Raw genomic sequence first — 15,172 nt, forward strand, 5'->3', positions numbered from 1 at the left:
AACAACCAAAATAAATATTTTTATTAGCTCTCTTAAAAAGCCTGCGGTTACCCGTGTATGGAGAGTGTGAGTATCACATGTTAAGTGTAGACTCAAAATCTTGCTCAGCACAAACTGCAAGTAAAGAAGCTTCTTCTTGTACCCTGAACCTGAAATATTAAGTTTGCCATGAGGTTTGTAAACAAAACGTCAATATTTGTATGTATGTACCGGTACCATCTTCGAATAAATTGTTCAGAATAGAGTACTATAGCATATAATTGCCATACAAACTGGCCGATCAAAAACAGAAAATAAAAATCTTCTTATACCCATTTATGATATTAGAAAGGCCTCTGTGAAGGTTATTGTAACTTCCGAGAAGTAGAGGTTAAGGTACATAGTAGTCTGGTAACTTATGCCTATTTTCGTGACTTCCTTCTTGAGTATTTGAATTTTATTTATATATTGAAAATAAAAAAATGTATTTGAAAAATTTAATACTTTATTACTATTATTATTGCCACTCAAAGTTGGAAGCTCAAAAAAAAATGCACTTGGGTGGCCCGGGTGAATTTGGCTCTTGATGTTATCTAGACATGTCATTCTGGTCGGAACTACCAAAGGTTAATTTCAAGGGTAAATAACAAAATGGCGGAGTTTGAAAAAATAAAGTCCTTTTATTTTAGCTAAGAAAGGGTTGTAAAATAAAAAGTTCTTCTTCTTAATTGGCGTAGACACCGCTTACGCGATTATAGCCGAGTTAACAACAGCGCGCCAATTGGATATTCCAAGCGAAGTCAGGTCCTTCTCCACTTGGTCCTTCCAACGGAGTGGAGATCTTCCTCTTCCTCTGCTTCCCCCGGCGGGTACTGCGTCGAATACTTTCAGAGCTGGAGTGTTTTCGTCCATCCGGACAACATGACCTAGCCAGCGTAGCCGCTGTCTTTTAATTCGCTGAACTATGTCATCGTTCCATCGAATGCGGTATTCGCCGCGGCTAACGCGCAAAGGACTCATAAATCTTAATAAAAATAAAAAGTTAGGGGTGAAAAAATTCTCGTTATTACGAGAACTATAAGTGTGTAGAACAGCCCGTTAAAATTTGAAAGCAATCGGTGTAGTAGAAAAGAAGTTAAGACCCGGGCCGACCAGATAAACAATGTTTTGAGAAAAACGAGCTTAAAGTTCGGTCGACCTTAAAAGTTGGACTCCGAGGCGCTCTAGGAAACTCGTTATAACTCCCGAAATATTTGGAATTTCTGTCTGCAATTTTCACAGTATATTCTCAAGACATTGTACTTTCAAATTAAGCAAGAAAAAATGTTCGATTTTTTGAACCCAAGTTACCAGACTACTACCTTAACGTTTTTTCTTATTATACCCTGAACAGGGTAGGAGAAGGAAGCGTCGGAGACCCTATAAATTATATATATATAAATGATCAGTATGTCGAACTGAGTCGATTTAGCCATGTCCGTCTGTCTGTCTGTCTGTCTGTCCGTCTGTCTGTATATATACGAACTAGTGCCTCAGTTTTTAAGATATCGTTTTGAAATTTTGCAAACGTCATTTTCTCTTCAAGAAGCTGCTCATTTGTCGGAACTGTCGATATCGGACAAATAGCTAGCCATATAGCTGCCATACAAATTGAACGATCGGAATCAAGGGATTTTTTTTTTTTTTTCCCCCTCTAAGGAACCGTCGCCCACCCTGGGACCGCGTTTGCATTACTTCAGGGTGGCGTTCCATTTTTCTCATTGAGAGATTTACATCTGCGCACCTGCGTCCAGGTCCCGCTTTTTGCTGCGAAATTCTTGATGATCTCCCAGTTTGCTTCACTCTCCAACATGACGCTGACTAAATTGTCCGCGTTTATTGGGCCAACCAGGTTTTCTACGGCGGTGCGTTCTTGTTGCCAGCGCACACATTCAAAGAATGTGTGTTCAGCGTCGTCTTCTGTCGCGTCGTTATATAGGCATGACGGCTCTTCGACTTTTCCCATTCTGTGGAGGTACTTTTTGAAGTATCCGTGACCGGATAGTAACTGAGTTGTGTAAAAATGTCCGAATTTACGGCTTGTCCATAAGTCTAGATTTTTTATTAGCCTGGCCGTCCATCTGCCGCGACTTTCATTCTCCCATCTTTGTTGCCGTTTTGTTATTGTGTCTCTCCTTATTTGTTGAATTGCGCTCTTGTTGTTGGATGATTTCTTTAGCTCCCACAGCTTTTTCCTTTCATATGCTAGAAGGTCAATTGGGCATTACCGCTTATAACTAATATTGCATCGCCTGATACTGTCCGGTACGCTGATGCAACTCTGAGGGCTGCGGTGCGGTGCGGTCTGGCCATTACCTTACGCCGATTTTCCTTTTTAAGAGCGTCTGCCCAGATCCCGGCTCCGTATAGTAAGACGCTTATTGTCGTCGACATTAGGAGCTTTCTCTTTTCTTGGCTGGGGCCCCCTATGTCGGCCATTAGTCTGGGGTCCAGTCTTACGCCTAGGTAGTTTACTGCTCTCTGCGTCCTAAGAATATCCGTAGTTGTGTGCATGCTCATCTCGAGAGGTATGTGCTTGTTTGTTAGCAGCAGTAGCTCTGAACCCGGGATATGGTCAACTTTTTCGTGTTTAGCCTCCACGCAGAGGCAGCATGAGGGAGGCTTTGTGCACTCTTTCATTTTGTGACCTGGTTGGCCGCATTTTATGCAGACCCCTTCTCCTCTTCTATCGGGCCCTTTGCAGTCCCAGGTTAAATGGCCTGGTCCAAAGCAGCGAAAGCATCTTTTTGGGGTTTCTTTAAGTCGGAGCCTGCAGTTAACCCAGCCGATTTTTATGCGTGCCTGTCGCATCAGTGTGTCAGCCTTATCCTCGTCGAGCGTTATATATGCCCTGACCTGCTCTCTCATGTTAGGTGCTGTTATGCTTATCGTCGGGAAGTCTCCGATGGAGTCTTGTAGCACTTTTTTACAGCCTCTGCTACTTCCTTTGTTGAAAGGGAGTCGAGGTCTCTAATCTCTATTGTTGCTTTTGTCTTAAGGTCTGGCCTGCCAGTTTGGGCGGATTCTCGGAGGGTCGTCTTGAGTGCCTCTGCAGAAACTGGTTATTTTTGTGGATTGTCCCTTCTCCAGCTCTAGTAGTAGAGCCCCGGCTCTTGTTTTGCGGATCCCTTTGATTTTACCTCCGCTCTCTTAGGTTTACCTTGCTTTGCTGGATATTCTTGAGGACCTCGGCGTAGCTGTTTCCTTCTGCTGGCTTAATGATTACGGCCTCCGATTGTCGTTTGGGCCTGCTTTTTTGCTCTCTGGTTTGAGACGGTATTGTTCCCTTGTTGTCCTCCCTCTTTCGGTTTTGTTTTCCGTTCCTTTGGTTGTGAGTGTCTTCCTTGCTTTTTTGGGCAAGACTTTCTGCCACTGGCCGTCCTTTCCGCTTCTTGGTCGCACTGTTTCTCGAGGCTCCACTGGGCTTGTCGCCCGCCGCTTCTAGGTTGTTGGCTCTGGGGTCATGATCCGTCTGCTTGATGAAGTCCGCGTCTTTTTCTCGTTTTCTGCGATAAGAGCCAGTTTCTGCGGTAACTCTTCATTACATCAAAGAGTTCGTCCAGCTGTGCCGCTCCGTTCTTGACATCCAGAAAGCTGACGTTCTTTTGCTTTGCCATCGCTAGTTCTTCATGATTTGTGTTGATACTCTTACATTTTTCCAAAGATTCCTCTTCTGCTCGTCTCATTTGAGTGATGTACTCCTGTTTCGGTGAGTTTTGAGGTCCTTCTGTGGTGGCCACTGGGGTGCTCTTCCTTCTGTTTGTTTTGCTGGTGGTTCCTGTGTGACAGGAGTTTCTTTTGCTACTTCTTTTTTTTCTCCGCTTTTTCGACTTGCTTGGCAGAGTGATGGTCAGTATAGTGGATCTAAGCATCATACTACTTCTGCGGAACACGGTCCCGTATTCCTCGTCTTGAGCATCTTTGTTTTGTTGTTCTTTATGTGATTCCTTCTGTTGGTGTTTTTGTTGTTGTTGTGGTGTACTCATTTTAGATCTAGTGGGTCTCCGCTTCAAGCCGCTATCTCCGCACGTTGTAACAGTTGCCCTTTATGAACCCCGTGGTTATCTATGCAAGCAGGGAGGCCACGCTAGGGTTGACACAAGTCCTTATGGGAGCTTGTGTTCAGAGCCAGGTTCAGGCACGAATCACGAGCTCGTCTCAACTAAACCTGTACGGCCAAAAAAAAAAAAAAAATTTTTTGGCGACGTGCATTGAACGTACTTGAAGACCTGCCAGGGTTTTAACGAGACGGAGGCGAGAGCAGTATTAGCCTACCAGCCATTTCGGTAAGATGTCACTCTTACCTACTGAGGTGGTAGAATACTGCCCTCACCAGCCCTTTGTCAGACTAATCCATTATTTGTTTCCAGTATTCCATAATCAGAACCTTACTGGCCTCGATTCTGATGGGCGCTTGCCCAGGGTTTTTCGCCGTCGTCTGTGCACTTTTGGTGCTGCTTCCTGTATGGTTCCCTCGTTGCCTCCCTCTCGTGGGTAGGTTCTCCCTCGGTGGGGGTTGTGGACGCTTATTTAAAGGCGGCATCTTCTCGCCTCTTCGCCGGAGGTTCATTGGGCAAATTAGGCGTTTTGAGCCAGGCCCTCCTCTCCTGCAGCTCTTGGTCGGGGGCTGCGTATTACTATTCGCAGCTAACCTACTTAACGTAAGCCGTTCACTATCCGCCAGCTGTGACCCCGGTAGTAGCCTGAGCTCAGCCCCACCCAAGGGAATCAAGGGATTGTATGGAAAACTTTCGCATTTGACAAGATATATTCACAAAAGTTGGCACAGGTTATTTTTTAAGGCAACAATGTAATCTCCGAAGAAATTGTTCAAATTGGTTAACTATAGCATTTAGCTGGAATACAAACTGAACGATCGGAAAAAAGTTCTTATATGGAAAACTTTTTCATTTGACAAGATATATTCTCAAAATTTGACATGGGTTACTGCTTAAGGTAATAATATAATCTCCGAAAAAATTGTTCAGATCGGATTACTATAGCATATAGCTTCCATATAAACTGAACAAATAGTTACTAAAAGAAATGCACTTTTGAAGGGTATATTAGCTTCGGTGCAGCCATTTTTTCTTGATTTTATTGCAAATATTCTCGAAATTATCTGAATAACAGTAATTTAATACCGACTCTACTTGAGAACTAACACTAAGCTGCTACATTCGTCATTGATTAACATAATTTTTCACATATTTTCAGACGCTCCAATTTTTTTTAATAAAAATAAATTTCTTTGTAGTTACATACATATATTGAACAAGTAAAATATTCTTAACGGTCTCAACTGATAAACTGAGAGGCGGTTAAGCTCTTTACTCCACTGTGTATTGATTAAATAAAAAAATACGCTCGCAATTCGCGTTGTGACCAGGGATAGAAAACAAATACTGCATTATTATTAAGATTTCGGAAAACGACTGAGAGTTCTTATTAGCTCTGAAGAATTGACACAGCTGGCCATTTCAATTTCAAGAACGCATTCAAATTTGCCAACTGATCGATCAATTTGTTGTCATCAATATGAACATTTTTCGAGTCTACATAAAAACTGGATCATCTCAACAACTTCTTCATATTACACTTTTGATTCAGGTTCAGATGAAAATTGCAACGCGAACAGTTTGTCTGGGGATTGGCGATTAGTATAAACCTACCTCTTCTTCTTTATTAACGGTATCATGCGGTTCTTCCTTTTTGCTGTTTGGCCCCAATTGGAGATTCCAAGCATAGCTAGGTCCTTCTTCACGTAGTCTTTTCATCTGAATGGAGGTCTTCCTCTTCTTCTATTTCTCTCGACGGAACTGTGTCGAATACTCTCAGAGCTGCAGTGTTGTCATCCATTCGAGCGACATAACAAATTATTAATTCGCTGAACTATATCAATGTCGTTGTACAGCTCATCGGTCCATCGACTGTGGTATTCGTCGTTGCCAATGCGCAAAAGGTCGTAAATCTTCCGCAGAATCTTTCTCTCGAAAACTCTTAAAGCCGACAGATCAGATATTGTTATCGTACATGGCTCTACACCCTATATCAGGACGAGAATAATGAGAGACTTGTAGCATTTGGTCTTTATTCGTCGAGAGAGAAATTTACTTCTCAATTGTCTACTCAATCCAAAGTAGCACCTGTTGGCAAGAATTAGTATTTTCAAGGTAGACGTTGTTGTTGGTGTTTATGCTAGTTCCAAGATAGACAAAATTATCTACGACTTCGAAGTTATAGGTGCCAACAGTGACGTGAGAGTCAAGTCTTGAGTGCGACGACTGTTAGTTTCATGACAGGAGGTATTTCGTCTTGCCCTCGTTCACTACTGGGATCTCCCTTTTTGTGGATTGGGCAGAATACTTCAATTTCAATCGTCGGGCATACTTCTTTAAACGGGTAATTGCTATTTGAACTTCTTCAACTTCGGGCAATGAATCGTCTGTTCCATCGTTATCAATTGGGAAATCGGGCTCGCCATCTCCTAGTGTTATGCTTTCACTGCCATTTAACAGGTTGCAGAAGAATTTCCTCAATAATTTGCTCTGACTATCAGTCACTGGATCACTTCTGCGGGTTCTACAAGAGTATGCTCCGACCTAGAGACCTTCTGTTAGCCGAACCTTCTTTGTGTTTGTTGACGTGCGTTTTTTTTCAGCATAGAGCCGGGTGCGTATCTTCGCTGTAACAAGAGGTCTGAGTCAATGTTAGGATCTCGGAGTATACGCCCTTCTAAAACACTGTAGACCTGTCTTCCATCTTATATATGTACATATATCTTGGTTTAAAAGTAGGCAACGTGATTACAAAAAACGCTTTGAGAATGCACCAAAGAATTCTACAACCCCAGCGAATATTTATACAAATTTTAAGAATATACAGTAAAATTTTCCTAAAAAAATTTACTTTTTTTTGCCTTGTAGGTCATCAGGTTTAGAGAACTTGATACAGACATGGAAAAAGTTTGATAGTGATCGTAATATTTGTCTCCGAGTAATCAATGCAGCAAATTCTAAAACTGGTGTTTGGAAAAACTCGTTTAAAGACAAACTGATAGAGCAGATTGAACCGACTGGCTACAAGAACCTAATAAAAGAAACATATTCTCCTGTTATACAGAGCTAATGGTTTAGATACATGACGAAACGAAGCCAGGTCCTTCTCCACTTGGTCCTTCCAACGGGCGGAGGTCTTCCTCTTCCTCTGCTTCCCGGCGGGTAAAACAGATATTTTCCAGAGCTGGAGTGTTTTCGTCCATCCGGACAACATGAAGAAAAACAAGTAAGGAAGGGCTAAGTTCGGGTGTCACCGAACATTTTATACTCTCGCATGATAAAGTGATAATCGAGATTTCATTATACGTCATTTACATATTTTTCAAATACTGTATTTTTGTAAAGTTTTATTCCGCTATCATCATTGGTTCCTAATGTTTATACTCGTATTATACAGAGAAGGCATCAGATGGAATTCAAAATAGCTTTATATTGGAAGAAGGCGTGGTTGCGAACCGATTTCACTCATATTTCGTACATGTCATCAGGGTGTTAAGAAAATATTATATACCGAATTTCATTGAAATCGGTCTAGTAGTTCCTGAGATATGGTTCTTGGTCCATAAGTGGGCGGCGCCACGCCCATTTTCAATTTTTAAAAAAAGCCTGGGGGCAGCTTCCTTCTGCCACTTCTTCCGTAAAATTTAGTGTTTCTGACGTTTTTTATGAGTCGGTTAACGCACTTTTAGTGATTTTCAACATAACCTTTGTATGGGAGGTGGGCGTGGTTATTATCCGATTTCTTCCATTTTTGAACTGTATATGGAAATGCCTGAAGTAAACGACTCTGTAGAGTTTGGTTGACATAGCTATAGTAGTTTCCGAGATATGTACAAAAAACTTAGTAGGGGGCGAGGCCACTCCCACTTTTCCAAAAAAATTACGTCCAAATATGCCCCTCCCTAATGCGATCCTTTGTGCCAAATTTTACTTTAATATCTTTATTTATGGCTTAGTTATGACACTTTATAGGTTTTCGGTTTCCGCCATTTTGTGGGCGTGGCAGTGTGCCGATTTTGCCCATCTTCAACCATAACCTTCTTATAGAGCAAAGAAATACGTGTACTAAGTTCCATCATGATATCTCAATTTTTACTCAAGTTACAGCTTGCACGGACGGACAGACGGACAGACAGATATCCGGATTTAGTTGGCACGTTAGTAGGTCCTTTTTGGATGGGGCAGAGCACACTTAAATTTAATCGGCCAGGCTTTCGTGACCCATATTTTACAAAGAAGCTGATGCATGCTCCTTATCGGTTCTTCGCCGCCGTGTTTGAATAGCTCGGCCGGCTCCGTGACACTTACCGCTGTTGTTCTTCAGGCGGGCAATTGCTATTCCGAACTTCTTCATGGTCGGGTAATGAAACGTGCTCCATCGTCATCGATTGGGGAATCGGGTTCTCCTTCTCCTGGTGTTGTGCATTTTTAATTTGCGGTCAAACTTGTGATCTCTTATATATTCTACTCTTGCAGATCTTGTAAATCATATAGTGCTGCTTTGACATTTTTCCTCTCCTAGTCCCATTTCGGTTCAAATTCTTCATAAAGACCCTTTAAAATAATAATATACTAACAACTGTAGCTTGATTCAAATTAAATTGATTTTTTCAACATAACCTCCATAGAAACGCCGCTTATACAAGTTATAGCAAATAGAAGAATAAGTAAGTCAGAATGAAAACTAATTCCACACATACAACGGAGTACGCCTTTGCTCCTCCAAGTATACTTTGAGGTTATACACATATTGAATCAAAAAACTTACCACGGGGTTGCTTTCCACAAATATTTCGCCACCGTTACCGAACACTGGCTTTTGTGGAACGACTACCAAATGAACTTCGAAGAACCGAAGTAACCGAATAAAACAGGAAACAAAACTACAACAAGGGTCATAGAACTGGCTGACGAACACGGTAACTAAGCAAGCAGTGTACACAGCTGAGTGTCGATTACACAAAGCGCACGAACGCGAATAGGGGTTGAGGGATGAATTACTTAAGCGCAAAAAGGTAGCGGTAGGGGTTGTGTACATGACAAAAGCGATACGACAGAGTCGTGTTAAACGACGGCTATGACGTTGCCGTGCCTAGTGGCAAAAGCACAAGTGAGCTGCAGCGGCAGCAAGGGGTGCGAATGAGGTAGTTACGTGTGTTGTGGACGAAAATTCTCATGAAAGTGTGTATACAAGTACATACTTTCGATACACATACATCGACTCGTATAAATTATGTATATAGTATGTGCATTGGAAAATCAGCCGAAAAGCCGACAGGGAGTAACTGCTTTCGAAACGGCGAACAGTTGAACAGCAGCACTCGGAGCGTACGGAACAGTTACCGGCTTGGGCGAAAGCGGCACACACAACTTCTCACGCACTTCAGCAAATATTCTACTTCTCCACTGTACGGGTACCTCATTCCATTCCGTTGTTCAGTGTTCGGTTCAGCACGGGTTGGTTCAATTAATTCAGTTTCAGCCTTCAGTAGGTACTGGTGGATTTTTTTCACACACTTCTCCTGTTATACCGACAAAATAGTGGCAAAGTGTTAAACACTAGCAAACTACCGTTACGTGTATTGAACAACAGTAGAAAACGCATCGTCAGCCTAACTGAACTAAACGAACTAAAAATCCAGCAAAATGGCCGAAAATTGTGGAAAGTGCAAAAAATCGATTAGCAAGGAGGGCATCGTCATTTGCAATTCGGACGATTGCATGAAAAAGTTTCATCGCACTTGCGTGAATATCGACGATGCCATCTACGATGCGATTCAGAAGAACCCTTTGATTTCCTTCAATTGTGAGGAATGTAAAAATCAATCGCCCAAAGCGCTAGCCGCCAAGCTGCAGACGATGGAGGAGAAACTGAATAAAGTCTACAATGGCGTGAATCAGATCTCGACACGTATGTATCAGCAATATTTCCAATTCGGCAACGCGAACAATGTGGACCCGAAGAAGCAAACCAATAATCTCATCGTCGTTGGTAACAACTGTAATTCGGATCGTCTGCAAGTTGTCTGCGATTATGGGCGCTGGGTGCAGGTGGGCAAATTCGCAACCTCCACTAGTGAGGATGACATTATCGAGCATTTGGCTGAGGAATTGAAGATCAATAAGAATCTAGTCAAGTGCACCAAATTGGTGAAGAACGATGCGAATCTATCGCAATTGTCATATTGTAAATTTAAGATTTCCATACCGGATTATCGCTTCAATGAGCTATTCAATGAGAATATCTGGCCCAGTGGTGTTATGGTCAGTCCATTCACACCACGTTCGCAATTGAATCAGAATCGTATATAAGGCAAAGCCATTGAAGGGCGGGTGGATGAGGGCGCTAATCGCAGACGGATAAATACGAAGAAGAAGAAGCGGAAAAGAACAAAGGAGGATGGGGAAGAGAACGGCGGGGAGGGTGATAACGAAAAGCACGAAAAGAACGAAAAGCAAATGGAGTCGCGACCACAACAACCGGCTGCGACTGCGACTGCGACAACGGTATTGCAGCACGACGAAACACCGGCGGCAGCTGAAACGGGCACACCAACGCCAGCGAACTGTGACAATGCAGGAAAACAGGTGAAGAACGTAGGCGACAATGAAGCGGCGCTAAATGAAGTGCAAACCGAGGAAACACAAGCACAGTATCGCGTAACAGCAGACGAGGGCGTGTGGGAAGTGGAAGCAGCAATGCCGGAAAACGAAACGAACGACGTGTCTGATGCAACGCCAGCGGCCGAAGAGGAAGAAGTAGAAATAGAAATAGAAGAAGAAGAGGAAGTGAGCGAGCGGGCAGCAGGCACGGCAGCAGTTGAGGAAGTCGCCGGCGAGAGCATAAACGGTTAGGGGCATGGCATGTGTGTACGATAGAGACAAGTCCTTCGCTTTTCCGCTAAGTGGGCGACGCAGATGGGTGGGGGAACGCGAGCGCGCAACTTACTGAAGTTGACATAAAGCCATAACGGCAGTGCATTTGAAGAATTCGACAATCTTATATTCATGTATAAAGTCGATTTTCTTGTATATACACATTTAGCAGTCGATATTGAGTTGCTTCAAATCATTAACATCAAATATTTAAGTTAATTAGCTTCCTTCATCTTACCGAAGTTGACATAAAGCCATAACGGCAGTGCATTTGGAAGAATTCGACAATCTTATATTCAGGTATAAAGTCGATTTTCTTGTATATACACATTTAGCAGTCGATATTGAGTTGCTTCAAATCATTAACATCAAATATTTAAGTTAATTAGCTTCCTTCATCTTACCGAAGTTGACATAAAGCCATAACGGCAGTGCATTTGGAAGAATTCGACAATCTTATATTCAGGTATAAAGTCGATTTTCTTGTATATACACATTTAGCAGTCGTTATTGAGTTGCTATAAATCATTAATTTGACCAACTTAAGTTATTTAACCTTCTTCATCTTACCGAAGTTGACATAAAGCCATAATGGCAGTGCATTTAGAAGAATTAGACAATCACACATTTTAGTTAATTAACCTTCTTCATCTTACCGAAGTTGACATAAAGCCATAACGGCAGTGCATTTGGAAGAATTCGACAATCTTATGTTCAGGTATAAAGTCGATTTTCTTGTATATACACACTTAGCAGTCGATATTGAGTTGCTTCAAATCATTAACATCAAATATTTAAGTTAATTAGCCTTCTTCATCTTACCGAAGTTGACATAAAGCCATAACGGCAGTGCATTTGGAAGATTTCAACAATCTTATATTGAGGTGTAAGTCGATTCTCTTGTATACATACTTTTAGCAGTCGGTATTGGGTTGCTTCAAATCATTAACATCATGTATGTAAGTTAATTAGCTTTCTTCATCTTACCGAAGTTGACATAAAGCCATAACGGCAGTGCATTTGGAAGAACTCGACAATCTCATATTAAGGTATAAAGTCGATTTTCTTGTATATACACACTTAGCAGTCGATATTGAGTTGCCTTAAATCATAAGCTGCACACATTTAAGTTAATTAACCTTCTTCATCTTACCGAAGTTGACATAAAGCCATAACGGCAGTGCATTTGGAAGAATTCGACAATCTTATATTCAGGTATAAAGTCGATTTTCTTGTATATACACATTTAGCAGTCGATAATGAGTTGCTTCAAATCATTAACATCAAATATTTAAGTTAATTAGCCTTCTTCATCTTACCGAAGTTGACATAAAGCCATAACGGCAGTGCATTTGGAAGAATTCGACAATCTTATATTCAGGTATAAAGTCGATTTTCTTGTATATACACACTTAGCAGTCGATATTGAGTTGCTTCAAATCATTAGCATCAAATATTTAAGTTAATTAACCTTCTTCATCTTACCGAAGTTGACATAAAGCCATAACGGCAGTGCATTTGGAAGAATTCGACAATCTTATATTCAGGTATAAAGTCGATTTTCTTGTATATACACACTTAGCAGTCGATATTGAATTGCCTTAAATCATTAATTTAACATATTTAAGTTAATTAACCTTCTTCATCTTACCGAAGTTGACATAAAGCCATAACGGCAGTGCATTTGGAAGAATTCGACAATCTTATATTCAGGTATAAAGTCGATTTTCTTGTATATACACACTTAGCAGTCGATATTGAGTTGCTTCAAATCATAAACATCAAATATTTAAGTTAATTAACCGTCTTCATCTTACCGAAGTTGACATAAAGCCATAACGACGGTGCATTTGGAAGAATTCGACAATCTTATATTCAGGTATAAAGTCGATTTTCTTGTATATACACATTTAGCAGTCGATATTGAGTTACTTCAAATCATTAACATCAAATATTTAAGTTAATTAACCTTCTTCATCTTACCGAAGTTGACATAAAGCCATAACGGCAGTGCATTTGGAAGAATTCGACAATCTTATATTCAGGTATAAAGTCGATTTTCTTGTATATACACACTTAGCAGTCGATATTGAGTTGCTTCAAATCATTAACATCAAATATTTAAGTTAATTAGCTTCCTTCATCTTACCGAAGTTGACATAAAGCCATAACGGCAGTGCATTTGGAAGAATTCGACAATCTTATATTCAGGTATAAAGTCGATTTTCTTGTATATACACATTTAGCAGTCGATATTGAGTTGCTTCAAATCATTAACATCAAATATTTAAGTTAATTAACCTCCTTCATCTTACCGAAGTTGACATAAAGCCATAACGGCAGTGCATTTGGAAGAATTCGACAATCTTATATTCAGGTATAAAGTCGATTTTCTTGTATATACACATTTAGCAGTCGATATTGAGTTGCTTTAAATCATTAGTTTAACATATTTAAGTTAATTAACCTTCTTCATCTTACCGAAGTTGACATAAAGCCATAACGGCAGTGCATTTGGAAGAATTCGACAATCTTATATTCAGGTATAAAGTCGATTTTCTTGTATATACACATTTAGCAGTCGATATTGAGTTGCTTCAAATCATTAACATCAAATATTTAAGTTAATTAACCCTATTCATCTTACCGAAGTTGACATAAAGCCATAACGGCAGTGCATTTGGAAGAATTCGACAATCTTATGTTCAGGTATAAAGTCGATTTTCTTGTATACACACACTTAGCAGTCGATATTGAGTTGCTTCAAATCATTAACATCAAATATTTAAGTTAATTAGCTTCCTTCATCTTACCGAAGTTGACATAAAGCCATAACGGCAGTGCATTTGGAAGAATTCGACAATCTTATGTTCAGGTATAAAGTCGATTTTCTTGTATACACACACTTAGCAGTCGATATTGAGTTGCTTCAAATCATTAACATCAAATATTTAAGTTAATTAGCTTCCTTCATCTTACCGAAGTTGACATAAAGCCATAACGGCAGTGCATTTGGAAGAATTCGACAATCTTATGTTCAGGTATAAAGTCGATTTTCTTGTATATACACATTTAGCAGTCGATATTGAGTTGCTTCAAATCATTAACATCAAATATTTAAGTTAATTAGCTTTCTTCATCTTACTGAAGTTGACATAAAGCCATAACGGCAAGTGCATTTGGAAGAATTCGACAATCTTATATTCAGGTATAAAGTCGATTTTCTTGTATATACACATTTATCAGTCGATATTATGATTTGCTTTCACGATACTTCACATGGGTGGCACTACTTCCTCTGCCCTTTATTCCGCGGCAGTACCTCCGCCACCTCAGAAGTCTTCTTCTCGCGAAGGTTCCACAGGTACCACTTTAAGCTAGCACAGTTCACGCCCTTCCTTCAAGGGTCATCATACCCGCCTGGGTTACCGGCAGGTGGTAGAGAAGGCAATCGCCAATATCTAAATGAGTCAAAGAAATTATACAAAATGTCTATAAGAGCCGCTGTCAAAATTAGACGATATATATATTATACCGCGCGCACGAAATTGGACCTCTTACCAGCTGTGCAAACTGCGCATAGTTGCCATAAAGTTCCGCATTACCGAATAAGCCCATACCTAACAGTTTTCTTTATGATACCTAGTAGTTTTCGATATTGAAAAAACTGTTTTTTATAAAAATAATGTATCGTTGTACCCAAGCTCCATATAATTATTATCAAAATTTTCAAATATCTCATTCACTTTACTGCTCTACTGGTGATGGTATGTGAGGCACCTTATTGAAACACAAGTATCATCTTTTTCTGTTAATATTATTAAGCAGTGCGAAAAGCAGATAAAATAGGTTTAATAACTACTACCCATATCTTCTACACTACTGTGATCAAATTCAAAGGTGAATTTTGTCCATTTCATCTTATTCAAAGTAATCCCCTCCCGCTGCAATACACTTATGTCAACAATTTTCCACTCATCATAGAACTTGGAAAAATCCTCCGTCGTGATGGCTATCAGAGCCTTCTTCGATTCAGCTTTTATATCGTCGGAGTGGTCATGTGAATTTGCTGAATAGCCCGAAGTTACACGATGGCAAAACAGCCTAATGCGATGGTTGCGACACGATATTGGTTGAAAATGTGGCGAAATGATCACGAATAACCAATGCAGTATGAGATGGTGCATTATTGCACTTCTTTGTTCAATAAATTCAGACAT

General features: G+C 40.5%; 1 protein-coding gene across 1 annotated transcript; it reads left to right on the forward strand.

Moving 5' to 3' along the window:
- The first annotated feature begins 9,375 nt into the window (after positions 1 to 9,375).
- Positions 9,376 to 10,522, forward strand: LOC120779713. Its single transcript, XM_040112078.1, has one exon. The coding sequence runs from the start codon at positions 9,723 to 9,725 to the stop codon at positions 10,386 to 10,388; it is 666 nt and encodes a 221-aa protein (XP_039968012.1). The 5' UTR covers positions 9,376 to 9,722; the 3' UTR covers positions 10,389 to 10,522.
- Positions 10,523 to 15,172: the final 4,650 nt, after the last annotated feature.

Source organism: Bactrocera tryoni, unplaced genomic scaffold (assembly GCF_016617805.1).
Source record: "Bactrocera tryoni isolate S06 unplaced genomic scaffold, CSIRO_BtryS06_freeze2 scaffold_11, whole genome shotgun sequence".
Taxonomy (NCBI): Eukaryota; Metazoa; Arthropoda; class Insecta; order Diptera; family Tephritidae; genus Bactrocera; species Bactrocera tryoni.

Coding starts and splice junctions, on each gene's coding strand:
- LOC120779713 (XM_040112078.1), top strand. CDS start 9,723: ATGGCCGAAAATTGTGGAAAGTGCAAAAAATCGATTAGCAAGGAGGGC.